Source organism: Cyprinus carpio, chromosome B17 (assembly GCF_018340385.1).
Source record: "Cyprinus carpio isolate SPL01 chromosome B17, ASM1834038v1, whole genome shotgun sequence".
Classification (NCBI taxonomy): Eukaryota; Metazoa; Chordata; class Actinopteri; order Cypriniformes; family Cyprinidae; genus Cyprinus; species Cyprinus carpio.
Window position 1 is genome coordinate 5,817,018 of NC_056613.1, and position 13,764 is coordinate 5,830,781.

At 34.5% G+C, this 13,764-nt stretch overlaps 1 protein-coding gene across 1 annotated transcript; it reads left to right on the forward strand.

Moving 5' to 3' along the window:
• The first annotated feature begins 2,002 nt into the window (after positions 1-2,002).
• LOC109062637 (saccharopine dehydrogenase-like oxidoreductase) lies at positions 2,003-9,485 on the forward strand. The gene is made up of 12 exons (XM_042743306.1): positions 2,003-2,338; positions 3,825-3,937; positions 4,655-4,735; positions 5,072-5,201; positions 5,343-5,392; positions 5,522-5,652; positions 5,900-6,017; positions 7,803-7,922; positions 8,048-8,104; positions 8,185-8,296; positions 8,385-8,466; positions 8,856-9,485. The coding sequence occupies exons 1-12, from the start codon at positions 2,140-2,142 to the stop codon at positions 8,944-8,946; spliced, it is 1,284 nt and encodes a 427-aa protein (XP_042599240.1). The 5' UTR covers positions 2,003-2,139; the 3' UTR covers positions 8,947-9,485.
• The last annotated feature ends 4,279 nt before the right edge of the window (positions 9,486-13,764 follow it).

Sequence of the window (13,764 nt, forward strand, 5' to 3'; positions counted from 1 at the left end):
TATTATTATAATTATTATTTTGGGGGGGTTAAATGGCCAAATCTATTAAATATGTCATTTTCCACATAGAAATGAATTGGTAACTATGCTAACCAGGATTTGTTTTTCCCCTAAACCAGGCCTCCAGTGTATGGTACTGGTACTAGAACGAGAATGTCATATGATTTTAATATCATTTGCTCAGGCATATCTCTTGTTAATAATCTTAAAAGTTATTGTAATCATGATGTTTAAATCCATTTTCTTTTTGTTATGAAACCATGACCTCCTGTGTTATTTCTTATTTAGTTATTGTTATCATAAGTGCATCCTGTGTTTATTCTACCGAATCTGTGTCTTGAACTTCTTTCATGTTTCCTTCTGAAGCACAGTCTTACTATGGTAATGTCAGCATAAGTCTGCAGTAAATGAAGTTAAATTAACGTGTAGATTTAACACATAGATGTCAGTTTGCTGTGCTCTGCTCAAGTGCATGAACGTACTTGGCGAGAACTGTAAAAGTTTATTTTGTGTTCTCTGTTTTTTATTTGCATGTTGTCTGGCTGGTTCAGATGACTGTTGAATGTCTTTATTGTGTGAGTTTTCAGTATTTATTTAATGCAAAGCAAAGTCTTTTAGAATCACACGTTCTGGTGCATGCACTCTTTTACTGTCTGTACAGAGACAATTTGAGACTTTGGAACTTACATTTGTTTTACTTCATTTTGATTTTGTGTATATATCATGTGATGATTGCTGTATTTCTTAATTGTATGGTTCAAATCTGTTTAGCTATTGTCTCGGGGGGGAAATTTCAAAAGGAAAATGCAATGAGATGTCTTTTGACCAAAAATGCCTGGTGAATAAATCTTATTGTTGAGATTGAGGAGTTTCTGTATTATTTGAATGAAGTTCAAAAGCTATGTTTTGTTATGTATTAAAGACTGAATTAATAATTAAATATTTAAAAAAAATATATATCCATTATTTTTTTTTTAATTAAATTTCTATTTCACATATTGAATATCCTGGCAAAATGTTGCATTCCAGAAGAAAATGGGTTGTGAATGTGCCAACTAAATTATTTACCTGCATACCAAAGTCTATACTAACAATCAAAATATAACAATTATGTAATTTATGTAACATCATATTATGGCATATTGGATATATTAATATTATGTTAATATAACAGTGTAAACAACATAAAATATTTTAAAATACACAAATTAAAATAAATCAATTGTTGTGATAATACAAATCTTTGATTGTGTTCCCAAGAAAGTTATAATACATATATGAAAAGTTTATTTGCAAATACAGATAACCCTGTTTTTATTAATTTTCATAAATCATGGTATGACTTGTTTTAATTTTATTTTTAAGTTATTATTATTTAATCAAAACAACCCAACCTCAGTTTGATTGATATTTACTGGAATGCAGGATAAAAATGTATATATATATATATATATATATATATATATATATATATATATATATATATATATATATATATATATATATATAAACATGATTAAAACGGAATTATCTGTTTGTGCAAATTAACTCTTCATAATTTATCTAACATTAACAATAAAAATAGTGTGGGTGTGTATATATTATGCTGTGTGTTAACTTTTGTATTAGATTAATTTCAAATTCCACGTATAACAATGCAAACAACATAAATCATATCAAACTGTAATCCCAAGAATCGTTTTATCCCAAAATCCGTTCCGCCTACAAACCGAGTAAACCAATCAAAAACGAGCTGACGTGACGTATTTCACGGTTGTGTTCTAGATGTACTGTATGCGTAGGATCGACGCAATTCTTCTTTGGTCAACAACACTTAAAATATTTGCTCGATTCTGCGTAATTTTTGTAATTACAACACCTTCTAAATCTATGTACAATTATCTAACGAATCCTCGACTGGGCATCCATCTCTCTCCGTCATTTTATTGATGATTTCAGAGGGTGCGCATACAGAGCTGCACGTCGCTGACGCTCGTGAATGAACCTCGACTTGTAGGCGTTAGCGGAAGTAGCGCGAGTCAGTTTGTCAGTCGTTCTCTGTCAGGTGTTCGCCGCGCTGATCGCAGTCTGTCTCTCTCTTCTAGTATCAGTCCAGACGATCAGCAGCTCGGCAGCGCGATGGCGTCGTTCAGTACCTCATCCAGCAGGCCCTACCACATCATCATCTTTGGCGCTTCTGGTTTCACGGGGCAGTTCGTGGTGGAGGAGGTGGCCCGCACCGCATCCGAGGGTCCCAAGGGGAGTCTGAAATGGGCCGTAGCCGGCAGGAACAGAACCAAGCTGGAGAAAGTTGTGGAGCAGGCCGCCGGAGCTCTAAGTGCGTGAAGCCTCCTTCAATCATGTTAGATTTGCTTTAAACGTCTACATTTGAATTTAGTGAACTTGCACTCCAAAAATACCATAGTTTCTGCAAAAATACCATAGTACAGTTATTTTTTAGCTTTGTAAAATCATAAAAAGTGTTTCAGAAATGTTCTTGGCTTGTTTCAGTCATTGATTGATTATTGCTGTGAAACATCTGCTGGTCACAGCTGGGAACAATGGTATTTTAGACAAAACGTTTGATGACAATGGTATTTTTGTAATGCAATAGATGTTGCAAGACTAAAGAAAAAAAAAATATTACTGAGTTCATATGAGTGCATGCATTGATGTCTATGAATATGTATTAATTTTGCATGTGCGTAGAACCAGTATGACTATGACAAGGTTATTATTAAGTAAAACTATTAACGTTAGTTTAATATGTAAATAAAATAAAGCATAAATATTACATTAAAAACTTAGAAATGTTGCCTTGGATGAATAACAAATCCATTTCAGACACAAATAACTTACTGTAAATTACTAACTGTATTGACAACTGAAATAAAAATGAAACAAATAGTAATACTTAAAAACAGTTCAAATGACAAAAGCGCATAATATAATTAAAATAATTTTAAGTAATATATTACATGATAATTTAATCTTTTAACAGTTAAATTGCTAAGTCTCCTAATAAATAAAATTGCATTGTATAACCTTATTTCTCCTTTGACCTCATGCTCAGCAGATGTCACATATTTATATAAGCAAATTTCCAGGAGAGTTGTGCAGAATGAGTTATCGAAAACATCTGCATTTCAATTTTGTTATGCTTTTTAGCAGAAGTACAAAAGGATGCATCATAGAGTGTAGGAGCAGCAAACTTGGCAATGACTTGAAAGTGTCAGAAGGATTGCACTGACCCAACTATATTGGATTGGACTTGACTTTGACCCTGACCCTCATCGTGGCAATCGGCAGTGAACAGTTTTTCTTTAATGCTTGATACTTGTCTTCTTTGCCTAATAAATGCCTTTGTACGGGACATTGCATTGTTTAGCTTGGATAATCTACATGCATTTTTTAAACAATAGGCTTATGGTGGTCTATAGAGATGGTTTAATTAATCCTCAACAGCTGATGGAAAATTATATTTCAGTGACATATTTAATGCCTTTAATCACGTAGCTTTGAATGGATGGGCTCAAGCAGAACATTTGCTCAGAGTTATATTTAGATTTCAATAAGAATTCATTAAGCCAGGCGGGTCACTGAATAAAGATAGGACTGTTTAGGATTCCATCTAGTGAAAGTTATCGGATCTTAGTGGACAAACTGAATTATTTATGACATGGAGTTTGGCCTAGACCGTTTTGCATTTATGCATAAATCATAATCTTAACTAATTTACAGTCTCACCAGTTTGCATTAAATATGACACGTAAGTTAACCCAGCAGAGTTTGCATAAATAATATCGTAAAATGTTTATTCTCAGGTATGCCGGAGTTGAAGTCCGAGGTAGATATTCTCGTCGCAGATGTCGGCGATCTGGATTCATTGGCTGCTATGTGCAAACAGGCTGTTATTGTGCTCAGCTGTGTGGGGCCTGTAAGTACGCAAGACTGTAGCACACAGAATCCCTTGTATATGAGCTGTATTATATATGATATATGTCATAAAACATCAGGCTATTGATTAATGGCTTTTTGCAATATAACACTCTGATGTTTACCCAGCTTGCTACATCAGGTTGATAACTGTATGTGACTATATGTGGTTATGCAATACCGTCCTTCAAACAAGATAATCACATTTGTACACTGAGCATCAGATGATCTTGTATTAAGGGTCGGTCACAATAAACTCTCCGTTCCATTCAATTCCATTCATAACGCATGCAAATGCAGGAGGCTGGAAACGCAAGCTCATGCGAAAGAGTTTTGTATGCTCAAAGACATTTCAGAAGCTTAAAGTCTAGTTTGACTACAGCTTTAGATTATTGTTATTTATTTTTTTAAATAATTGTCATGTTGACATTTTGTATAGAATACTGTATAAATTTTCATTTACCGTTTAAAAGTTTAGGGTCAGTAATGCAGGTTTTATGCCAAAAATTTATTAGATCAAAAATACAGTAAAACAGTAATATTGTGAAATATTACAATTCAAAATAACTGTAATTTATTCCTGTGATGCAAAGCTGAATTTTCAGCAATACTCCAGTCTCTCACATGATCCTTCGGAAACCATTCTAATATGCTGAATTGCTGCTGAAGAAATAGTGTCATTATATTACTAATTCAGAACTTTGATATTTTCCTACAGTACAGATTTTTTGGTGACCCTGTTGTCAAGTCGTGTGTGGAGAACGGAGCACACTGCATTGATATCTCCGGAGAACCACAGGTGCTTTTCCTGTTCTTTTATCATGTTCGAAATCAAAATAAAACCATAAATTGGCATTGATCATAACAATATTACAGTCAACATGAAGTAGTCACAATACCTCCATAATGTGACAGTCCCGTGTGAAACAGGAAAAGGAAATGTGCAAGTTATTTAAAAAAAAAGATTATGAAAACATAATCTTTGGAATAACATGATGAATTATAAGACCACAAATGTGTATCAAGCATATTCGGTCTATTTGGATTTAATGTTGACTTGACATTTTGCAACATTTTGGTTCGAGTGCAAACCCAAATCACAGAAATGAATGTGTAAATGTTCTATTTGCTGTAGTTCCTGGAGAGTATGCAGCTGAACTACCATGACCAGGCTGCTGAAAAGGGTGTCTACATTGTGGGAAGCTGTGGTTTTGACTCCATTCCTGCAGACATGGGTGTCATTTATACCAGGGACCAGTTTAAAGGTATATTTGTCATGCTATATTATATTATATTATATTATATTATATTATATTATATTATATTATAAAACAAATGATATAACTATATCCTTAATTATATACATTTACATATTAATACATTACATTTTTTGTTTCCATTACCAGGGACACTAACAGCCGTTGAGAGTTTTTTGACTGCAAGTGCAGGGCCAGAGGTCAGTGTTCTTAAATTTTAAATGTAAAAAGCCTAAGAATGAAAGCTCTTAACACTAAAATAGTCTGTGTTTTTAAAAGGCCTTTGTGTTTAAGTGTCAGCTGACCCACATTCTGGTGTGTGCTCGTAGGGAGGCTGCATCCATGATGGCACCTGGCAGTCGGCCATCTATGGCTTAGCCGACAGTAACAAGTTGCGGAGCCTCAGGAAGAAGTTCGGTCACAAGCCTCTCCCTGTGGTGGGGCCTAAAATTAAAAGGAGGTGTGTATGACAACCATTAGAATTCGTATATCCTCGGTAGTATTTCAAGAAGTCCATTTATAATGGTTTTTCACAACCATTTTCCACTCTTTGGGGTCAATTTTGACATTTTTGTGTCTCGTATGCTTACCAAGGTTGCATTTTTAAAATAAAAAATATAGTCAAACAAGTAATATTCTGAAATGTTAATGTGCTCATGAATATGCTCATGTCTGTTTTTAACAAAAAAATGAATTTCTGTCTACAGGGGCACACTGTTTTATAGTAACGAGTTACAGCAATATGCAATTCCCTTCATGGGTACCGACCCATCAGTGGTGAAAAGGACCCAGCGCTACTTAACTGAAGAACTCAAGGAGTCTCCGGTAAGTCATTCAATCTTTTAAATGAAATAATGCTAGTGGTCGACCGATATTGGTTTTTTGAAAGCCGATGCCGATAAAGCAGGGTGGCCGATGGCCGACATAAAGCCGATATCATTTTTTTTATATATTTAAGAAATTTGAAATCATTCGAAAATGGATTAAAAAATAAATGTGTAAAATAAACATGCTTATACTTAAACTACAAGGAATTTTTCACAAATAAACAAATATTTTATACAAATATAATTAAAAAGGATGTAAACAACAGGGCATTCAGTAGCTATTCTGAGAAGTTTGTGTGCATTGAAAATCACGTTTTTTTTTGTTCTTCAAATAAAGCCAAGGCAACACTCATTATACATACAGCACACAGTGAAAATGACATGAATATGACAGTGGGCAAATACATAAAGCGCAGCATAATTTGAAATCATGAGTTTAAAGTTTGTCAATCGTGCGTCTCAGTGAAGCTGAACTCTCCTCCTGTCCGTATTCAATTCACACGGACCGACCGTCACACAGAGAACACGTGATCGTGCTGGACACGAATGCACACTTCACAAGATCTCACAGCTGGATTCGACTAAGTTTGCAAGGTTTTTGAAATTAGATGTTCATTAGTCATTCAAAGATTTGTTTAAATTAGAAAATGCGTATTTGCTGAATGCTGACGGCAAACGAGAAAGTATTATAATGCTTGCCTTTGTATTACTAACAATTTAAAACCAATTGTTACAATACTTTTTTGTACACATTTTAATTCCTTTGTTTAACAGTTCTATCTGATTATTAGACAGACTTCTGTCCGTGGAGTGGACAGAACTGTTAACGACGACAGCGAACAAGAGGGAGAATGTCAGCACTGTGTTGCTGTTCTCAGCGCCGTCAAAAAAAAAGTCCCGCCACAATCGCATCGGCCTATCAGAAAAACGTATCGGCAGATGCCGATATTTGAAAAATGCCATATATCGGCATATATATCGGCCTTGGTGATATAGCGGTTGACCACTACATAAATAATATATATATATATATATATATATATATATTATATATATATATATATATATATATATATATATATATATATATATATATATTATTATATTATATTATATTAGTACTAAAACTTAAGCAAAATTAAAATAATTATAATAATAATAATAATTACAAAAGCACATTAAAAAAACACTAGTTCATTATCAATGACCAACCCCACATACTTATAATTTTCATTAAGAATTATTGAAAAAGGCAGCAAGGGGACACTACAAATGGGAGTGTTAGTTAACTCAACACTGAACCAGTTACACTGGACTAAAACTAGCTGAAACAGTAAATGCATGAGGTTTAAGAAGAATCATAACATTGACTTATTAAACAAAAAGATTAAAGCAGTTATTCATAGACTTTGTTTCAATAGTCTTTCTCGTAAGTCAGTGTAATTCAGATTTAAAGGCAGTTCAGCAAGTAGTGCACCTGAAAATCGGGTCTTAAAAAACAAAACTACCCACACGCAACATGAGAGTTGTCCCCCTGCTGAAACTGTGTGGAATAAAAATGTTTATATTTATATATATATATTATATATATATATATATATATATATATATATATATATATATATATATATATATATATATATATATATATATATATATATATATATATATATAGGCATCTTATATATATATATATATATATATAGGCATCTATCTTTAAAATAATTGAATAAAAATATTTTGATATTTACTTGTGCTGACACTCTATGTATGTTTCTTACAGGTACAGTATGGGGCGTATGTTGGCATCGGCGGTATTTCCAACATTTTCAAACTTGTCTTCGCTGGATTGATGTTCTTTTTCCTTGTAAAGTTCAGCTTTGGCAGAAATCTGCTCATTAAGGTAAAACATACTGTATCATGTTGTGAAAGCTAAGATATATTTAATGCAAAAATCAGTGCATTTAATGTGATGCGTACATTTTAATTTATGGATCTTGTGTAATCAAATATATACTTTGTCTGCAGTTTCCAGAGTTTTTCTCATTCGGCTTCTTCTCCAAAGCAGGTCCAACTAGAAAACAGGTATAATACTCACATCTTCATCATCTAGGCTATCAGCTGTATTTCTTAGGATCGGTTTCATTTAAATGTGATATCTGCAGATGGAGGGCTCCTCTTTCCGTTTCATCTTTATTGGAGAGGGTTACACTGAAGGTTCAGACCCTAGTGAGGGCAAACCCAATGGCAAGATCCGCACTCTAGTCAAAGGACCAGGTAATGTATTCAGATCTGCCTCATATTAATGTAGCTACATCAGTGCATATTTCCCATATCCATTATTTTTGTGTGTTGTGTTTTCCAGAGGTAGGATATGTCGCTACACCAATCGCTATGGTTCAAGCGGCTCTTACCATGTTAAACGAATCAGATTCTCTTCCGAACACGTGAGTCGAGCCATATATAACGTCAAAACTAAACCTAAATAAACAGTTTGTATTTTTAGTTCACCAAAAGCTGAAAATTGTCACCCTCAAGCTGTTCAAAACCTGGAGAAATTTCTTATGTTGAACTCAAATTTTAAGATATTTTGAAGAATGTTGTTAAACAAAGTTGCCGGTCCCCATTGACTTCCATAGTGTGGAAGAAAATACTATGGAATTCAATTGGGACCAGCAACTGTATAGTTACCAATATTCTTCTTTAGTGTTCAGCAGAAGAAAGAAACATATACAGGTTTGGAACAGTTTGAGTGATGACAGAATTTTCATTTTTGGGTGATCTCTCCCTTTAAGTGGCAAATTCTGAATGTATATTACTGGGTGATTCTCCATAGCGGCGGTGTTTACACTCCAGGAGCGACGTTCGCCAAGACCACCCTCATCGACCGCCTCAACAAACACGGCATTCAGTTCTCTGTCCTTTAAGTGAGAGATTAAACAGGGCTCAACTTTAACATCAGTCTATTCCTTTGCTTGCTTGAGCATAGAGAAGTCTTGTTGCCATTTAAAGCTTCCTTGCAGTGTTGCTGTTTTCAGGTTTAGTGTCCTCGCTTGTGCATGGTACACTGGGATGGGGTTGTTAGCATGCACTCAAATGGCTGAGAAATTTGCACTATGAGTGTGGAGTAAACATTCTTGAAATACTTCCATTTGATGACGTTTTTATCACTAACAGAAATGCTAATTCTCACAGATGACAGACATCTCTAAAAACAAATTTAAAAGCACACCCAGAGTTGAGAGAAATATAGTTTGAGTAAGAGAAAGAACTAGTTTTTGTAATATTGTCATGAGTTGTTATATTTGTGAATCCTGTAACTGTAGCAGAAGAGTTTTACTAATACAAGAAATGAGAGGAAAAAATGTTTTAGAGACCAATGAATCTGTGAGTTAAGCCTATTTAAAAGATTGCAGAATGTTGTTCTGGTTTGTTTCTAACTGAATAAAGAATATATCAAACTGTATTCTGTGTCTAATATTATGTAACTGAAATGTAGTTGCTTAGTGTATATGGCCTCTGGTGTAGGCTTTCCTTTTCCAATTAACTCCAATTTTTCTTTTAAGGTTCATCTTGAAAATGGCATATTTAACACCACCGTTCACAATTGTGACCAACCATAAAACACAATTTTCCATAAAAATTTCAAAAAATAATTATTTCAAGGGGTTACTAATGACACATCATTTTAATATTTTCAGACATTTACGTCTGTTGAAAAATTTAGAATTAAATGAGTTAAATTCGCAATGATGTCCCCTCTAATGTTACCTGCTTTTCCATAGTGAATGAGGTCCTCTAGTCGTTCCCCGCAGAAGTTAATAAACTCAAACCCTACCCATCTAGGTGTAATGACTTGTCAGTTTTTGGCCCTCTGTAATGTGTAATTTATAGCTGGACCACCAATCACAGTGCTAACAGCATTGGGCTGGGCGTCATTCATTTAACCCTTAATGTTCCAACACAATCTCAATAGCCAGATTTGAAAGGTTTATTTCATAAACATTTTATTCAGTGTATCAAAATATAAATGTATCCACACACAAGGTCCCATGATCCCATCATTTTTTAGAAAATTTTATTTAAATGTTTTAAAATATTATATTTACAATAGTTAGGTCCTCTCTGAGGGCCTCCTGATGGTTCCCCACTGTCATGTTCTCACTCAATGTTTCAACCCTGAAAAGACACCAATAAAACCACTTCTAAACAATGTCATGTAAGTTACAATACATTTGCCTCAGGAAAGCCATTTAATGTCCATAAATATTTTTTTATACAAATGATTTGTTAATTTTAACCTTTAATATTATAGTATTATACCAACTGACAGGGTTCTTTTAGTCTAGAGTAATACGTTTAAACAGTAATATACGGTATATACCACATTTAACGGTTTCAAAATAATAGGTAGTGTCCCATTCTAAATGCACTCCCAAGTCAAGATCAGAGCATTAATAGTAAAAAAAAAAATTGCAAATACTACAATACGTCTTTTTCATGAATCCAGTTATTTGTCAACCTTCAATCAAGACTTAGTCTTATAAGTTACAAGTTCATGCATGATGATTGATTTAATGGGCCTATCATGACCAAATCCCAGACTTTTCTCTCTTTCAACGCACAATGGCAGCCACATCCTGTTTAAGAGTGGTGACGCACTGTTCCAACTGTTCTGAAAAGTCCTTCAGGAGATATGCATGTTCATCCACAAACAGTCTGAGACCCAGCAGGTCTGCTTCCTCTTATGGAGACACAAACGCACATTGTATAGACAGTAGACATGTCACAGTCAAAGCATGTACAATCAAAAGGACATTGATGTCTGAACTGATAAATTGATGTTATATTGTATACGTCTCATATTTTAAATCAGACATGCTTTTTGATTACTAAAATCTAATTTAACCATTAAACCTGAATGGAGAAAAATTAAAACAGGAAAAATATGGAATCCAGAAAAATTAAACAAAAAACTTGGGTTTCAATCCCGGACGAGCCCCCAATTTGTGTTTCACCCTGACCAGTATCTTGACAGAGCAATAATATCCCACATGACTTAACAGAAAGTAGTTACCATTTCTGGCCAAGTTGACCTGCTCTCTCAGAGCACAGTTTTCTTTCTTCAGTGCTGCGTTAGCATTTCTCAGCTGCTCCAAGTCCTGATGAAGGGCTCAGAGAGATGAGCTGAGGTCAGAGCCTCCGGTTTCTGCAGTCTAAACAAACATAAATACACATGCAACTTGAAAAGGTCTTGTATTCTAGTTGTATTCAGCGTAGGCCACAGCACTGATCCAAGACCAGCTAAAAGTCTAGTCATTTTCCAAGCAGCTCTGACGGGTCTAAAAGAATGCTGTCTTCACCCCGGGGCCTACAATATATAAATATCACAGCACCACTAATATTTAATTCGTTCAATACATTTCAATGCAGAAATGTTACCCACAATCCCATTGGGCTGCAGGGCACTAGCTGTGCCTGCAGTATGGCCGCCTCTTTTCCTTCCGGACCCACCACTTCCACCTGCTCCTCCAGAGGGATGCAAAACGCCAGCGACTGCAGCCACAGGTGAGCACTTCCCAGGTGCAGGGGCTCCAGAGGATTCCCAGAACGGATCTCTGTCCCTGGGAAAAGGAGCTCTGTCTGCCCCCTCTCCTTCTACCACCTGCTGCTGGTACACCTCCTCCATCAGAAACTTAAGGTTGACAAATTTGGCTTTGGACCACATCCATACCCAAGACAAAAGGCCTGGACATTTAGATGATAACAGATCTCATTTTTATGAAAGGTCTGAAAGGCATAGCAGCAAAAATTGCCTGTTTAAATATGAGGGTCAGATAAAGGGTTGAAAACAGGCATGTAAAATTAAATAAGGACTGCTTTTAGTGCAAAAAAAAAAGAAGAAATTTAAAAGTGACCTTGAGGGGAATAAAAAGGATTGCTACAAAATGGTTCCTTCCAAATCTTACATGAGTTTCTTTCTTTTGTTGAACACAAAATAAGATATTTTGAAGTATGTTGGTAACCAAACAGTTGCTGGTAGCCATTGACCTGTGTATTATTTTGTCCATAGTATGGAAGTCAGTGGCTACCAGCAACTATTTGGTTACCAATATTCTTCAAAATATCTTCTTTTGAAAGAAACTCATAGAGGTTTGGAACAACATAAAATTAAGTAAATGATGACGAAATTGTTATTTTCGGGGAAACTATGCCTTTAATGTCAGGGGGGATCCAGAAATTTTTTGTGCATGCTCTGAGATAATATAACATCAACAGCCTCGTGCTTCGGCTCTACATCTGATGCTGTAATTTCATTAGTCTCTTATTCAATTACACTAGCCCATGTTTTCAAAAACATCTAATTACATTTTGGAAGACCACATCTGTGTCTGGTTGACAGTAAAGACTTCTGTACATTCCTTTTTGAAGTCCTACTTTCTTCTGTACTCTGAGAAAGAGACTATTCGCTGTTGAAATTCTTCTTGCTGCTCTTATGCGTCATGCATATCTAAAAAAGAAAGGAGCTTTATCTGTAATTAAATCAAATGCTGACAAATTTCTCACCTGTTTGCTCTCCACAGATGTCACTCTCACCGCAGTGACCTTCTCCGGCTCATGACCCTTAGAGTCTGACATTGCCAGGTTCTTGATTTCCAATTTGAATTCAACTCCCTGAAAAATAAGAATCACAATTGAAAGGTGCATTATTTGTTACATTTTGTTACAATACAAAAGCTTTGAACTTATACCATCATATTATATACATAAGTGTTTTTAGTTAAAACTTCCATTGTAGAAATGCCAAATGGCAGATGATTATTTCACTCAAAAACTGAAAGAATCAGGTAATAAGAGTCATAGTAAAGTAAGCAGCATTTGACTGGCCTAAATGTATTTTTCAAAAGTACTTTTGTATTTATTTAAGGGTAAAACTATACTTTAGTGATCCTTTAGATTGAATAGCTCATGCAAAAAATTTAAATTTACTCACTTTCCAAACCTGTATGAATTTCTTTCGGCTGTTCAAAATAAAATTAGATATTTTGAAGAATGTATGTTACAACCCGTTTCTGATCACAATTGACGTCTACAGAATTTTTCCATACTATGGAAGTCAATGGGGACCAGCAACTGTTTGGTTATAAAAATTCTTCAAAAAAAAGTTCAATAAAAACTCATACAAGTTTAAAACAACTTCAGGATGAGTACATCATAATTTTCATTTTGGGGTGAACTATCCCTTTGAGTTCCATTTCATACTAAGAGGTATTTTTTAGCTACTGCTTAGTAGATTTACAGTAGATTTATGTTTTTGACACTTAAACCGTTTTAACATAACACTATAAATATAATGAACGCTAATTTATTAGTCATACATAAATGAAACGGGTAAGACTTCTGCACATAGTTTAGCTATTTAAATTTGATTTTATTTCAATAATCATATTTTCAAAATACATTTATTCAAATAGCTTAGAATCACCATAAATCTGAATCATTGTAGAAATGACTTCTATTCAGTTAAAGAGTATGAACATGGTTAAAATACGGCTAGCTGTGGAACAACCATATTCAGAGACTGAAAAAATCCATTGATAACTGTATAAACCTGGTTAATGTAAAACATTTACTTCATTAGTACTATTACAGAAAAATTACGCGTTTCTTACCCGTCTTATGTATGACTGACAAATATGCATCACATTAAGTTTATTAGTTTATGTTAAACAGTGTAATCCAAA